General features: G+C 38.0%; 1 protein-coding gene across 3 annotated transcripts in view; it reads right to left on the bottom strand.

The window, feature by feature from the left end:
* eya1 (EYA transcriptional coactivator and phosphatase 1) overlaps positions 1-16,562 on the bottom strand; it is a 139,913-nt gene that overhangs the window by 123,154 nt on the left and 197 nt on the right. For all 3 annotated transcript variants that reach the window (XM_062021258.1, XM_062021257.1, XM_062021259.1), the window contains exons 1-2: positions 16,551-16,562; positions 11,751-11,833 (exon numbers count right to left, since the gene is read on the bottom strand). The exon at positions 16,551-16,562 is cut by the window's right edge and continues 197 nt beyond it. Coding sequence is in view for 2 of the 3 variants with exons in the window: in XM_062021257.1 (XP_061877241.1) it covers positions 11,751-11,812 (62 nt within the window). In the remaining variant the exon portion in view is untranslated. The remainder of the gene's footprint in view (positions 1-11,750; positions 11,834-16,550) is intronic.

Below are 16,562 nucleotides of genomic sequence, written 5' to 3'. Positions count from 1 at the left end.
GCTACCAGTTAGATACACACTTAAATACATTGCCAGAAGTAGCCAATTTGCTCAATTTACCTTTAACTCTGTTATTATTAATAATTAATGATATTTATCTTTGTGGAAACACTGATCATCTTAATGATTTCTCAAAATAAATATATATAGAAACAGATAAATATCAATATGCAACACTTTATTTTTATATTTTCTCTAAGTGCACATTTTTCAAATTGAACATTTTCAAATGATCACTTCTAAGACAGTCTTGTGAAATCACAGTATCCCATTTTAACTAGCTAGACACTAACATTTTTTAACAAATCATGAATTACTTTGCACCATGTTTGTACAAATAATAACTCATGTAAAATACAAAAGTAAACTCTCAAATTTTTAAATCATGTCACACTTTGAACTGGACACCAAATATGTTATCTGTTTCTTTGTCAGTTAGTGGGAAGCCTGGCATTGCATGCTGTTAACTAGTGTGTTGTACTCTGGTGTGTAACTTGACACTGCAACTCTGAGTGAGTCTTGCAGATGTGCATCAGTGAGGCGTGTTCTGTGTTTGTTCTTGATGAAGTTCATGTCAGAAAAGGCTGATTCACAAAGATAAGATTTTTCCTCATTGTTTGTGGAACCTTCTTAATCTTTTGGACATATTTTCACAGCAATCTGGCCTTAAGCTTAATTATGATAAATGTAAAATGTTAAGGATCGGAAATCTAAAGGGAACGTCCTTTCGAATGGAATGCAAAGTGCCTGTTTTGTGGACAGATGGACCAGTTAACATACTTGGTGTTGTTGTCCCAGAAAATCTGGAAGATCTAGGTTCAGTAAATTATGATAATCGACTAAGAAAGCTGGACAAAATTATGCAATTATGGAAAGGGAAATCCCTAACCTTGTATGGTAAAATGTCTATTGCCAACTCGTTAATTATTCCTCAATTTATTTATTTGTTTTAGTCATTACCAGCTCCATCACAAAACTTTTTTAAGATTTATGAGCGGAGGGTCGATTTTGTCTGGAACGGTAAACCAGAAAAGATTAAAAGAAAGGTTTTGTACAAAGAGTATGAATATGGGGGCCTGAAACTTCTCAACCTTGAAGCTATATGTCTGTCTTTAAAATCATCAATTGTTCCAAAGATGTATTTAAACATTGAGTGGTACACAAATGTCCTGTTGGACAAAAAACATGTACTGTATCAAAAGAAATTGTATCCTTTTTTACAAGTGATCCCCTCCCAGAGAGTCTGCTGGGAAACATGGCGGGGTTCATAAAGGAAACAATCCACTCATAGTGGTGTTTTCAATTTTATGTGCCAGAAAAAAGAGACGATATTTTGCAGCAGTTATGGATATATATATGGATGAACTCTAATATTGTAATAGATGGAAAGCCTTTCTTTTGGAAAAATATGTTTGAAAGAGGAATCATTTTTGTCAATGATATTATCAATGAGAATGGTAAAATTATGAAGTATGATGAATTTAGAGCTATGTATGGTGATGCTTGCTCAAGCTTTTCATTTTATCAACTAACTGGAGTAATTGGGAAAAGATGGAAACAAATAATTAATTATGGAACTACTAAATTATTAGTTTGTAAACCTCTAATAAGAAATTGTAGTTGGCAAAAAGGAACTAAAATAAATAGAAAAATATATAATTTCTATTTAATAAAGAAATCTTTGAAGGCTGCCTCATACAACACAAATGGAAAATGGGAGGACTTTTTTGACTGCCCGTTGCCATGGGATGCCATATTCAAACTAATCTATAAAACCACTATCGATGTGCAAAATCGTTATTTTCAAATTAAAATTATTTATAACTTCTTACCCACAGGGAAAATGTTAAAATCATGTAATATGACAGAGTCAGATGATTGCCGATTTTGTTGTCAGGAGCCTGAATCCACCCTGCATTTGTTTTGGTATTGTCATATTGTGTCTTTGTTTTGGGTGGAAGTTAAAAAAATGTGTTTAAGGATTGGTTTGTTTATGAAGCTTAATGTGGTTTCTGTTATTTTAGGAGAGTTCATTGACAATCATGATTTAGTCAATTTAATTATAGTACTCGGTAAAATGTTTATTTTTAAGGCCAAAAACAGATATTCACTTAGTATTACTTTCTTTAAAACATTTATTCAGTATTTTCTAACTTTAGAAAGTTACATGGTTGAAAACGATAATGATGCCAAAAAACATTTTAAAAAAAGATGAGAAGTCCTCAAAGGCTTATTTTGAAAGTATAATTATGTTTATAGATTATATGATATCTGTTGTTGTGTTCCCTAATTTGAGTGACCTGGACATAATCTGGACTGTACATAAATGCTTATTTTGAAAATGTAATTTTGTTTATAAATTATATGCAATCTGTTGTGTTCCCTAATTTTTTCCTGTGTACATAAATGAAGGTGTGTGTTGCTGAGTCCGACTTGGACATTATCTGGACTGGGCCTGGTTTTAAAAACCCTTTAAACAAATTTAATTTCATTGACAACCTGGTCTGTTGAAGATAAGGCCCTTTTTTAAAAAATAAAATAAAATAAGATAAATAAATAAAAAACATTTTCTTGGATAAAAAATAAAGTAAAACAATATAAAAATAATTACATAAAAAATAGTAATTCATGAAAATGTTAGTGGACCAGCAGCCTATACAATCATGTGTGCTTCAGGGACTGTGTCCCTTGCAGATGTGTTGTCTATGTTGTGGGAACCAGAATATTGGTAGCAGAAATAAATAACCCCTTTTGTGTGAGTGGGTGTGGATGAGTGTGCATGGGGGAGGTTGTTTGGGTTGATGCACTGATTGAAAGTGTATCTTGTGTTTTTTCTATGTAGATTTAATTTAAAAAAAAAATAAATAAAATAAAAAATAAATAAATAAATAAATAAATAAAAAATTTTGAAATTTTTTTTTTAGAACAGGCCCGCGGGCGACTCATCTGGTCCTTACGGGCGACCTGGTGCCCGCGGGCACCGCGTTGGTGACCCCTGCCGTAGAGTGATTTGCCCTGAAACCGGATTGAAAAGGTTCAGAGAGATTGTTAGACGCTAAGTGTTCATTTAGCTGCTGTGCTACAATTTTTTCGAGGATTTTCGAGATAAACGGAAGGTGGGACACCGGCCGGTAGTTTACCAAGAGATCAGGATCGACGTTAGGTCTTTTGAGTAGAGGATGAATAACCGCTTTTTTGAATGCTAGGGGAACAGTGCCAGAGGAAAGTGATAAGTTTATAATATTTAACACTGATGGACCTAATAATACAAAAAGCTCCTTGATAAGTTTCCCAGGAATTGGGTCAAGTAAACATGTTGTTTGTTTTGTCCCATTTACACATTTTGACAATTCCTCCAATGTTATTTCATCAAAGAGAGAGAAACTATTTTGGAGGGCGGTATCCGTCGTATATACAGTCGTATTTGTGTTTATAGAACCCAGTTGTAGCTGAGATGCATTGTCTTTAATCTCTTTTCTAATGACTTCAATTTTCTTATTAAAGAAATTCATAAAGACATCTGCTGAGTGGGTGGAGCTACTGGGAGGAGTCCCTTGTTGGGTTAGCGATGCTACTGTACTAAACATAAATTTAGGATAATTTTTGTTGAGGTGGATGAGATTTGAGTAATATTTAGCTTTAGCTGAGGTAAGCATGCGTTTATAAGTTATTAAACTATCACACCATGCTTGATGGAAAACCTCAAGTTTAGTCGCACGCCATTTGCGTTCTAGCTTTCTACATGATAATTTCTGGGCTTTAGTTTCTTCTGTAAACCACGGGGTACGCCTTTTAGGGGCCCTTTTTAGCTTTAGCGGTGCTACACTATCAATGGTGTCGCGCAGGGCGTCATTAAAGTTGTTAGTGAGGTTATCAATAGAGCCCACATAATTTGGGAATGGTGCCATTACCGAAGGCAGTAGGTCAGTAAGAGTCGTCGTTGTGGCAGCATTAATGTTGCAGCTGCTATAGTAGTTATTATTATTAGTTTGTTGACAATGAGTCAGAACTTCGAATTTTATAAGGTAATGATCGGACATTACTTTAGTGTACGGGAGTATCGTAACTTTAGAGGTGGTGATACCCCTGACAAGCACTAGATCTATCGTATTACCGTTGCGATGCGTGGGTTCATTTATTATTTGTGTAAGACCACAGCTATCAATTATAGTCTGGAGCGCCACGCATGGAGGGTCCGATGGGGTATTCATAAGGATATTAAAGTCCCCCATTATGATTATATTGTCGGCGTGCGTCACTAGATCAGCAACAAACTCTGAGAATTCACTGATGAAGTCCGAATAGGGCCCAGGGGGGCGGTAGATAACAGCCAGGTGGAGAGGCAACGGTGTGACAAACCTCAAAGTGAGCACCTCAAACGAGTTATATTTATTATTTAGGTTAGGTGTAAGATTATAGTTTTCATTGTATATTAGTGCGACACCCCCTCCCCTTTTAAGAGGTCGGGCAACATGTGTATTGGTATAGTTAGGAGGAGATGCCTCATTTAGCGCAAAAAAATCGTCTGGTTTGAGCCAGGTCTCGGCGAGACCAACGACATCAAGATTGTTGTCTCTAATGACTTCATTAACTAATAACGTTTTGGAAGACAATGATCTTATGTTTAAAAAGCCCATATTATAGGTAGTGGGCTGTTTTGAGGATTGTTTGTTGAAATTATCCGAAGTAGCAATATTAATAATGTTGCGTTTATTATGCGTAGTGCACTTTAAATAGTTTCGACCATATCTAGGAATTGATACGACGGGGATATTCAGATTGTTTGCTTGATGTTGCGATAAACTGAACGCATCATAGTTAGCTACGTCAGTACAATGTATGTCTGCCTCTGACACGGTCACATAAGAAAAAACATTATGTGAGTTGTGTTTTATTCTAAGAGAATTGCTATGTGTGCAGGGATTATCTAGCCTGGCGCCGGCTAGTTCTAGTTTAAATGGCTTCTTACCCGGAGACTCCACGCTTCTTTGGTTAGCTTTTCCCTTTGTTGTTAGCCCCGCTCGGCATCCCCGCTTCTGCTTCCGCTCGCACCGCTTACGTCGTCTCCATTGGCGGTCACCGCTAGCACTTGACTCCGCTGCTACAAAGGCCGCTCGATGTAGCCCGCGAAGTATTCCCATGCTAGCGAGGAGGTCCACCGTACATGCATCTTTCAGTCTATAACGACCCGATCCATCCACATCCAGAATTGTCTGTCGGTCGTATGTGATCACAGAGTGTTCACGCTTTGAGCCAGCCATGAAATTGACAGAAATGACGTGTGTTTTTTGCCAAATCGCTCTACACTCCCAAGAGCGTTAGCGAGCCGCTGCATAGCCATAGCCATGCGCCGCCATGTCCTTCATCCTTCCGTCGATCGCTGGAACGCAGGTGAGCACGGGTGTTGATGAGCAGATGAGGGCTGGCTGGCATAGGTGGAGCGCTAATGTTTTTATCATAGCTCTGTGAGGTCCCGTTGCTAAGTTAGCTTCAATGGCGTCGTTAGCAACAGCATTGTTAATCTTCGCCAAGCTGCATTAACTGTGTATTTACACGTCCAGGGTTTAATAGTATTGTTGATTTTCTGTCTATCCTTCCAGTCAGGGGTTTATTTATTTTGTTTATATCTGCATTTGAGCCCAATGCTATCACGTTAGCTCCGTAGCTAAAGTGTTTCGCCGATGTATTGTCGTGGAGATAAAAGTCACTGTGAATGTCCATTTCGCGTTCCCGACTCTCATTTTCAAGAGGATATAGTATCCGAGGTGGTTTAAAATACAAATCCGTGATCCACAATAGAAAAAGGACAAAGTGTGGAATCCAATGAGCCCTTGTACCTAAGTTACAGTCAGAGTGAAAAAAGATACGCCCTGCACTGCACTATAGTCCTTCACTCTCACTTTCCTCATCCACAAATCTTTCATCCTCGCTCAAATTAATGGGGTAATCGTCGCTTTCTCTGTCCGAATCTCTCTCGCTGCTGGTGTAAACAATGGGGAAATGTGAGCAGCACTCCAGCTTGTGACGTCACGCTACTTCCGGTAGGGGCAAGGCTTTTTTTTTTATCAGCGACCAAAAGTTGCAAACTTTATCGTCGTTGTTCTCTACTAAATCCTTTCAGCAAAAATATGGCAATATCGCGAAATGATCAAGTATGACACATAGAATGGATCTGCTATCCCCGTTTAAATTAAAAAAAAATCATTTCAGTAGGCCTTTAAGAAGACAAGACAGTTGGGTGCTCTTTTTGTCTGTCTATCATGTTGAAGGAGTGAGGAGTGAAACAGTTTATTTACCGCTAAATAAGTTATTTTGATTATGTTGAAGTCAACCACGGAGAATATTTTTGTTTGTGAAAATAAATGATCATAATTTGGAATCTAGAAATATCTCCGCGAGTGCTTATTAAGGAATTTAGTGAGTCATAGACCACCTCCTCAGGACTATTCTGCTATCTTTATTTTTATTTTTTCGAACTTTTTTGAACGCAAGAGTAGCCGTAACAAGTAAATAAACTTCACTGAAGACCCCAAGGATCAACCACAATCGCTCTGCACCGAGGACAGAAAGCACCCGGCAGGCCGTGAGTAAAATCAGCTGATGGACGTCATGAATGAATGAATGAATGCGCCGCTGCGCTGTATGGAATCATTCAAACGCTATGGAAAGGAAAGTTGCAGATTGTGGATGTGAAATGCAATAAAACAGGATGTTGGAAGGACGTTAGGAATGAACTAAATGATGAAATAAGTGGAAATTAAATTGAGCTATGTGATTATCTGGAATGATGTCTGGCACACCTGAGACGGCAGCTGAACCAGGGACATGCTGAGTGCGCACATTGCTTCGCGCAGAGGCAGACTGGGCGTGTGCACGAGGAGGCTAAATGAAATAAAGACTTTGATGACTGATGTTAGAAATGCTGATAAAGTCAATGATGAATTTGAAGTATTTAAAGGAGCTGTGGATGAATTTAAAAATGCTCACAACTTTGTGCAATAATTCTTATCAGAGGAAGAAAAGGAAAATGATTATTATGACTGGTATGAACCCAGAATAAATGATTTGAATTATTTCATGAAAGATGTTGAAACATGGAAAATAGAAATTGCACAATCAAAAGTTGGACCACTGGACAGCATATCAGATGTATCTCAAATCAAAGTCTGCCACTGGATCAAAAGCTCTAGATCAGGGGTCGGGAACGTCTTTGGCTGAGAGAGCCATGAAAGCCAAATATTTTTAAAATGTATTTCCGTGAGAGCCATATAATATTTTTTAACACTGAATACAACTGTGGAGGGGGGCATGGCCTGCGGGCCTGTCGCGGAACGGGGTGTGCAAGGACCGGCCTCAAAGACAGCGACAGGTGAGTGGATGGCCCAGGTGGGCCATGTTATCTAATCACCTGTCGCCTTTATTAGCAGCAGCCGGAACGAGACATGAGGTTGGAGTTGGAGTGGGAGCCAGAGAGAGAGAGACACGGACTCTGAAAAGAAAGACATTTTGCTGGAAAGCAAAAGCCGAGCAATCTTTATACAAATAAAACAGTGTTGTACCCAGAAATCCGGGCTCTCGTGGCAATGTGTGGTGGTCCGAGGAACCCACTAGAGGACAACTTCTACAACAACTAAATGCGTGCATTTTTAATTAAGACCAACATTTTTAGGGTATAGTAAGTCTCTTATTATTTTTAATAACATTGTTATTCTGAAGCTAACCAATAATAAATAAAATACTTCTTACCATTAATGCGACTTCTTGAACAAGTGCGGTAGAAAACGGATGGATGGATTAAAATGCATGAGAGTGTTTTATATTTTGAACGTTATTTTTATCACTGTGATTACCAGCGGAATTATTCATTACTTATCGTGTTAAGCAATGTCAGCTAAGATTTATCTGAGAGCCAGATGCAGTCATCAAAAGACCCACATCTGGCTCGAGAGCCATAGGTTCCCTACCCCTGCTCTAGATCTTCCTCAGTATCCTCAGAATTAAATAAGGCCAAAGCGGAAAAGGCTGCTGCAATGGCTCGAGCTGCTGCACTGAAGGAAAAACACACCTTGCAACTGGAGGAAACAAAGCTTAAAGCAAAGATGAAGCATTTAAGTCCCATCTTAAAACTCATTTGTATACTCTAAATAGACCCCTTTTTAGACCAGTTGATCTGCCGTCTCCCTTTTCTGCTCTGCCTCCCCTCTCCTGTGTGGAGAGGTTATCAGGTGACCACGGATCAGCCTCCAAGGAGGACGCGCTAGCTGTTCCAAGTCGGGACCCGGGGTGGACCACTCCTCTTTGCATCAGTCGGTGACGTCTCTGCGCCCCGACGGGTCTACATACAAAAGGATTCCCTGCTGGACCCACTATGGACTGGACTCTCACATTATTAATCGTATCCATTGCACCGGTCGCCCAGGGGTGTCGAGGGGGTACCCACATCCGCGGTCCCTTCCGAGGTTTCTCATTGTGCCCATTGGGTTGAGTTTTTTTCTTGGCCTTATGCGGGATCTGAGGCGAGAATGTCGTTGTGGCTTGTGCAGCCCTTTGAGACATCTGTGATTAAGGGCTATATACCGGTAAGTAAACTTTGATTGATTGATTGATTCGTTGTGGTCTCCATAACATGTTATGGTGGTTCTTTGGTCTAAATGTTGCAATCATAAAAGACACTTTTTTAATGTCTTTTCTGAATACGCCGTTTTGTGGGCAGTCTGAAATTATGTGCCGAAGTCCTCCTGCAGGCCAAGCCCCCTTTGACTGCTTTTCCACCCCGTCAGCCATGTTGTCATCTTTAGTGCTTCCATATGGGGTCTACTGACAGATATAAGTTAGAACTGAACGCCACTTTGTATTTTAAATGGCAGCAGCGGAGGATGCATGTGCATGTATGAGCCAGTCTGCCCCACAACAAGAGGATAGAGAAAAAGAAGGAACTTATCAACTACAACTGGATAAAAATGGTGGACTCGCGCAAGAGGCAAATCTCTACCGTATATGGAGGCAAAATACATCCCTCAAGTTTCAAATTCCAGTTAGGAGGAAAGCAAGATTGTGATTGTGACATGTCCTCCTTTGATTTCCTCATTTATTTCTTCCAGTTTGGCTTGTACAGGATTCCTGTCACCACACCTCTAGTTCCTCTCCTTTCACCCGCAATCTTGCTTTCTATCATTTCCTTTCGAAAAAATGTTTTAAGGTTCATTGCTCTGCACTTTACATGTTATCAGCAGATCGCCTTCTCCTATAACTTTCACTATTTCAACTTCTCCTATTTCCTTCTTCACTCTCTTAGTGTCACTGGGCTTAGTGCTGAAAAATCAACTTCAAATTTTAGGATGACTCTATGCTCGTCCCTTACAATCTTCTTCCAAATTTTTCTCGTAAGCTCTTTTCACATTTGTTCTTCTCTCACCTTTTCTTCCACTCTCCACTCTAGTCCCATCCTTTTCCCCCTCTTCCGACTCCATTTCGTCCGACTCTGACGTCTCCCTAGCGCAAGTTCGCCTACCAGCAGATGAGTTGCACCTGTGTCTTGCCGTGGTCCTTGTTCCCTCCAATCAGCTCTCTCCTCCTTCTTGTGTCTCCTCCAGATGTATTCAATTGTCTAGTTAACAAGATCTGATAACTCAGTTACAGCTCATGTTATTCTATTCTGTGTTATTATGTGTTTTATGTTGCACAATTGCGCCAAGTAAAATTCCTAGTTTGTGAACCCGTTCTCAAACAATGGCAATAAAAACTCTTCTGATTCTGATTCTAAATAGTCTCACTTTGTTCTCTGTTTTCTATCTTGTCTTTGTCTAGTTGTCATATGTCCTTTGTGGTCTTTAGGAAGAAACCTTTTTTAGCAGCACTACAGTGCAGAAATTGGGTCCACCTAGGGCTGGGCGATATACCTAGTTTGTAAGATATATCGATATATTTTTAAACAAGATATGAATTAAGAAAATATCGTAACATCGATATAATTTATTTCACATAAAAATTACCAAACGCTGCTTATTTGTTGTGTTCCTTGTTCTCCCCCGCTCCCTCTCCATGGGCTACTAAACCCCTCCCCTTCCTCCTTCCAAGACGTGCTTGCACTTATAAGAACATCCATGATTGGTTGGTTGTTAACGACGATGAGTCACGATTGGTTAGGGACAGGCCAATCAGAGGCAAGATAGGGCGGGGAAATCACAAAGTGCCTGCCTGCAAATGTATTTTTTTTATCTGAGTTTGATACATTATGTATTATTTGCACAGCTATGTTATTTATAAATTTTCCCCAAAAATGCGACTTATACTCGAGTGCGATGTATACATGTTTTTTTCCTTAGTTATTATGCATTTTCGGCCGGTGCGACGTATACTCCGGAGCGATTTATAATCCGAAAAATACGGTAACTGGGTTAATAAAAGTGTTTACAGTACAGTTGTCATGCACTTCAATTTCACTGAATATCGCTCAAAAATTAATATCTTTGTATGTATACTTTCACCGAAAACTATATCGAGATAGGTATCAAATATCGAGTTTAAGTAAAAATATATCAAGATATACTTTTTCTTCCATATCGCCCAGCCCTAGGTCCACTTCACCTTCACCCGTCACATCCGCGACCTTTACAGTTTCGCCCAATATGATAGCCCTGAGTGTGTTTTACTGTAGATTTAGGTATTCACCAATAGCCTGGAAATTATTTATATATACACTTTTATACATAAAGTCAAAACATAAGCAAAAAGTACTTTTGGTTCTGATTAAAATCTTTTGGTTTTTTACCTTAAAGTCCTTTAAGATTTTGTGATAATACAAAAATATCGTCGGTTCTGCCGGTCACCGATTTACGTAAAATCCAACCGTGCCATGTTATGGTATCTGATTTGCGCGTGACGTCACGCCCGGGTGCCTACTCTTCACACTTCGGTACTTGGCGATCACTCTAGGAGCACTGAGTGCGGACTCAGTCAAACTACCTCTAGGTAATGTTGCAATTTTCAATGGCAACAAGAAAATGTACTCAAAAAAATACATACTAAAGTAGAGTAAGGCTCCACTTTTCCAAAAAACGCGTTAGCTTGATGCTAATTTACATTGGCTTTGCTATTGACATGCTACTGATTAGCATTAGTGATTTTACATGGCGGTATCAGCACCTTCAAATGTGTTATTGAAAACTACAACTAAGATGCACCTTACAATCAAATAGCCGGTGCGCAATAAGTAAAATATTTACAGTATTAACACTTTGTAGGCGCAACAAAAATACAAACAAAAAAACACCATAAACTATACACCACTGCTATCTAACGTCTTGGACTTGCAACTGTAATTCCAATTTAATGTCATACCTGTTATGATCCGTTGCCCGGATCATAGTTTGTTTACGTTTATTTAGGTTTTGATTCACTTGTGGTTTAAATTCTGTTTCAGCAGCCCTGTTTTGTGTTTCTTGGTTGTCATGGGTGCTGATTGTTTTCACCTGCCTCTGATTAGTGTTCGGGACGCTCACCTGTTCCCGGGCACTAATCAGAGAGCTATTTAGTCCTGCCTGTCGCTTCACTCCGTCTGGTGCTTTTGTTTGTTCTCATGCAACGGTTACGTGTGTTACTCTGGAATCCTGAACTAAGCTTTGCCTTTTGCGTTTTCTTGTACATATGCTTTGTTTTCCTTGTGAGCTATTCCGTTAGCTTATAGGCACGCTTATTTTGTTAGTTTCTGTATGTTTTTGAGTGATTTACAGGAATAAATCATTTCCTACCTGCGCCTTTGTCTCCGAAGTTTCTGCTGCATCGCTTGGAAGAACAATCCGCGCATCACCATGCAACCACCACGTTACAATACCTGTGTATTAAGACACAGAAATGTGATAATGAAACAAGATGTAACAACTGGACAGCAGTTATCCTAATCAGATCATGTTTAAATGTTGCAATAACATTTTTATACTGTTGAGGACTGGTATCGATTCCCACTTACCCATCAAAAACGATACCCATCCCTACTGATACTATAGTTGGTATCGTTACAGTGAATATTTGTATTGATCTGTCCACTCTATTTACATATTTAAATAGAGTGGGCAGATAAAAAGATGTATTTATAAATCAATAAATACATATTTATTGATTTATAAATAAATGAATAATTATTTATTTATTAATATAATACATTTATATAACATATAAAAGTACTTTATTTACAAGTAATTTCTATTCTATTCTATTCTATATTAGAAGCATTTAAGTCCCATCTTAAAACTCATTTGTATACTCTGGCCTTTAAATAGACCCCCATTTTAGACCAGTTGATCTGCCATCTCTTTTCTGCTCTGTCCCCCTCTCCTTCGTGGAGAGGGGGGGCAGAGATTAACTGACCACAGATGATGCGCTAGCTGTTCAAAGTCGGGACCCGGGGTGGACTACTCATCTGTGCATCAGTTGGGGACGTCTCTGCGCTGCTGACTTGTCTCTACTCAAGATGATCTCCTGCTGGCCCCACTATGGACTGGACTCTCACACTATTATGCTAGATCCACTCGACGTCCATTGCACCGGTCGCCCAGGGAGGGGAGTCCCCACATCTGCAGTCCCCTCCAAGGTTTCTCATTGTAGCCCATTTGGTTGAGTTTTTCCTTGCCCTGATGTGGGATCTGAGCCAAGAATGTCATTGTGGCTTGTGCAGCCCTTTGAGACACTCGCGATTTAGGGCTATATAAAAAAAACTTTGATTGATTGATATTCAAGAGCTCTTGCTTAGCGGTTAGTATGGCCTATTGCAGGGGTCACCAACGTGGTGCCCGCGGGCACCAGGTCGCCCGTAAGGACCAGATGAGTCGCCCGCGGGCCTGTTCTAAAAAAAAAAAAAAAAAAAAAAATTTTTTTTTTTTTAAATTAAAAAAAAAAAAAAAATTTTAAAAAAATGTTTGTTTTTTTTTTGTTTTTTTTGTTTTTTTTTAATTAAATCTACATAGAAAAAACACAAGATACACTTTCAATCAGTGCATCAACCCAAACAACCTCCCCCATGCACACTCATCCACACCCACTCACACAAAAGGGGTTATTTATCTCTGCTACCAATATTCTGGTTCCCACAACATAGACAACACATCTGCAAGGGACACAGTCCCTGAAGCACACATGATTGTATAGGCTGCTGGTCCACTAACATTTTCATTAATTACTATTTTTTATGTAATTATTTTTATATTGTTTTACTTTCTTTTTTATCCAAAAAAATGTTTTTTATTTATTTATCTTATTTTATTTTATTTTTTAAAAAAGGGCCTTATCTTCAACAGACCAGGTTGTCAATGAAATTAGATTTGTTTCAAGGGTTTTTAAAACCAGGCCCAGTCCAGATAATGTCCAAGTCGGACTCAGCAACACACACCTTCATTTATGTACACAGAAAAAAATTAGGGAACACAACAGATTGCATATAATTTATAAACAAAATTACATTTTCAAAATAAGCATTTATGTACAGTCCAGATTATGTCCAGGTCACTCAAATTAGGGAACACAACAACAGATATCATATAATCTATAAACATAATTATACTTTCAAAATAAGCCTTTGAGGACTTTTCATCTTTATTTAAATGTTTTTTGGCATCATTATCGTTTTCAACCATGTAACTTTCTAAAGTTAGAAAATACTGAATAAATGTTTTAAAGAAAGTAATACTAAGTGAATATCTGTTTTTGGCCTTAAAAATAAACATTTTACCGAGTACTATAATTAAATTGACTAAATCATGATTGTCAATGAACTCTCCTAAAATAACAGAAACCACATTAAGCTTCATAAACAAACCAATCCTTAAACACATTTTTTCAACTTCCACCCAATAATGTTGTATGCTTGCATGTTCGCAATAAACTCAAACTCAACTCAACTCAACTCAAAACAAAGACACAATATGACAATACCAAAACAAATGCAGGGTGGATTCAGGCTCCTGACAACAAAATCGGCAATCATCTGACTCTGTCATATTCCATAATTTTAACATTTTCCCTGTGGTTAAGAAGTTTTAAATAATTTTAATTTGGAAAATAACGATTTTGCACATCGATAGTGGTTTTATAGATTAGTTTGAATATGGCATCCCATGGCAACGGGCAGTCAAAAAAGTCCTCCCATTTTCCATTTGTGTTGTATGAGGCAGCCTTCAAAGATTTCTTTATTAAATAGAAATTATATATTTTTCTATTTATTTTAGTTCCTTTTTGCCAACTACAATTTCTTATTAGAGGTTTACAAACTAATAATTTAGTAGTTCCATAATTAATTATTTGTTTCCATCTTTTCCCAATTACTCCAGTTAGTTGATAAAATGAAAAGCTTGAGCAAGCATCACCATACATAGCTCTATATTCATCATACTTCATAATTTTACCATTCTCATTGATAATATCATTGACAAAAATGATTCCTCTTTCAAACATATTTTTCCAAAAGAAAGGCTTTCCATCTATTACAATATTACAGTTCATCCATATTAACTGCTGCAAAATATCGTCTCTTTTTTCTGGCACATAAAATTGAAAACACCACTATGAGTGGATTGTTTCCTTTATGAACCCCACCATGTTTCCCAGCAGACTCTCTGGGAGGGGATCACTTGTAAAAGAGGATACAATTTCTTTTGATACAGTACATGTTTTTTGTCCAACAGGACATTTGTGTACCACTCAATGTTTAAATACATCTTTGGAACAATTGATGATTTTAAAGACAGACACATAGCTTCAAGGTTGAGAAGTTTCAGGCCCCCATATTCATACTCTTTGTACAAAACCTTTCTTTTAATCTTTTCTGGTTTGCCGTTCCAGACAAAATCGAAGACCCTCCGCTCATAAATCTTAAAAAAGTTTTGTGATGGAGCTGGTAATGACTAAAACAAATAAATAAATTGAGGAATAATTAACAAGTTGGCAATAGACATTTTACCATACAAGGTTAGGGATTTCCCCTTTCCATAATTGCATAATTTTGTCCAGCTTTCTTAGTCGATTATCATAATTTACTGAGCCTAGATCTTCCAGATTTTCTGGGACAACAACACCAAGTATGTTAACTGGTCCATCTGTCCACAAAACAGGCACTTTGCATTCCATTCGAAAGGACGTTCCCTTTAGATTTCCGATCCTTAACATTTTACATTTATCATAATTAAGCTTAAGGCCAGATTGCTGTGAAAATATGTCCAAAAGATTAAGAAGGTTCCACAAACAATGAGGAAAAATCTTATCTTTGTGAATCAGCCTTTTCTGACATGAACTTCATCAAGAACAAACACAGAACACGCCTCACTGATGCACATCTGCAAGACTCACTCAGAGTTGCAGTGTCAAGTTACACACCAGAGTACAACACACTAGTTAACAGCATGCAATGCCAGGCTTCCCACTAACTGACAAAGAAACAGATAACAGATTTGGTGTCCAGTTCAAAGTGTGACATGATTTAAAAATTTGAGAGTTTACTTTTGTATTTTACATGAGTTAATATTTGTACAAACATGGTGCAAAGTAATTCATGATTTGTTAAAAAATGTTAGTGGCTAGCTAGTTAAAATGGGATATTGTGATTTCACAAGACTGTCTTAGAAGTGATCATTTGAAAATGTTCAATTTGAAAAATGTGCACTTAGAGAAAATATAAAAATAAAGTGTTGCATATTGATATTTATCTGTTTCTATATATATTTATTGTGAGAAATCATTAAGATGATCAGTGTTTCCACAAAGATAAATATCATTAATTATTAATAATAACAGAGTTAAAGGTAAATTGAGCAAATTGGTTACTTCTGGCAATGTATTTAAGTGTGTATCTAACTGGTAGCCCTTCGCATTAATCAGTACCCAAGAAGTAGCCCTTGGTTTCAAAAAGGTTGGTGACCCCTGGTCTATTGTATCCTCCTACTTTGTGTAGTGTAGCATGTTTAGCTATTCCTCGTCCTCCAGTGATAATAGTACTTGTAGGACCATGTATTTGCGGCCATGGAGGCAAGGATTACTGACTTAGAAGCTGCTTCTCACTGTGAAGAGACGCTAGCGAGGATGCTATACTGCATTTAAGACTCATGAACATTACCACGATATGACGATAGTATTAAAAGCTCCATCACCATCCAATGTTATAACATTCATATCGTCTACACATCGTGGAACGCCGAGCCGCAGCCATTAGCTGTGGTGTTGATTGTATTATGTTATTGATGAGAAAGGAATCGAAGATGAAGTGCATCGAAAAGTTGTTCGGCCAAAAGGGCCGTGTTTTTATCCCTCTTGGTATCTTTATCAATCGCCACAACGTAATAAAAAATGAGACAAATACTGCACTGTAATTAATTTAGGACCACATTAAGCAACATTATAGGTATGTCAATGACAATTTCCATATTACCGTAATACATCCTAATGCTAATGTTTCATTTACAACCTACTACTTCCTAAATAAGCATATTGTTCAGTATCGATTTGTAATCACTAACTATCTACGGTTTATTTTTGAGCTTTGAAAAAAGAAAATCTTGCTACAGTACCTGTTGCTTGAA

Source organism: Entelurus aequoreus, linkage group LG15 (assembly GCF_033978785.1).
Source record: "Entelurus aequoreus isolate RoL-2023_Sb linkage group LG15, RoL_Eaeq_v1.1, whole genome shotgun sequence".
NCBI lineage: Eukaryota > Metazoa > Chordata > Actinopteri > Syngnathiformes > Syngnathidae > Entelurus > Entelurus aequoreus.
Note: the sequence above shows the minus strand (reverse complement) of the source record. Positions and strands in the feature narration are given on the sequence as shown.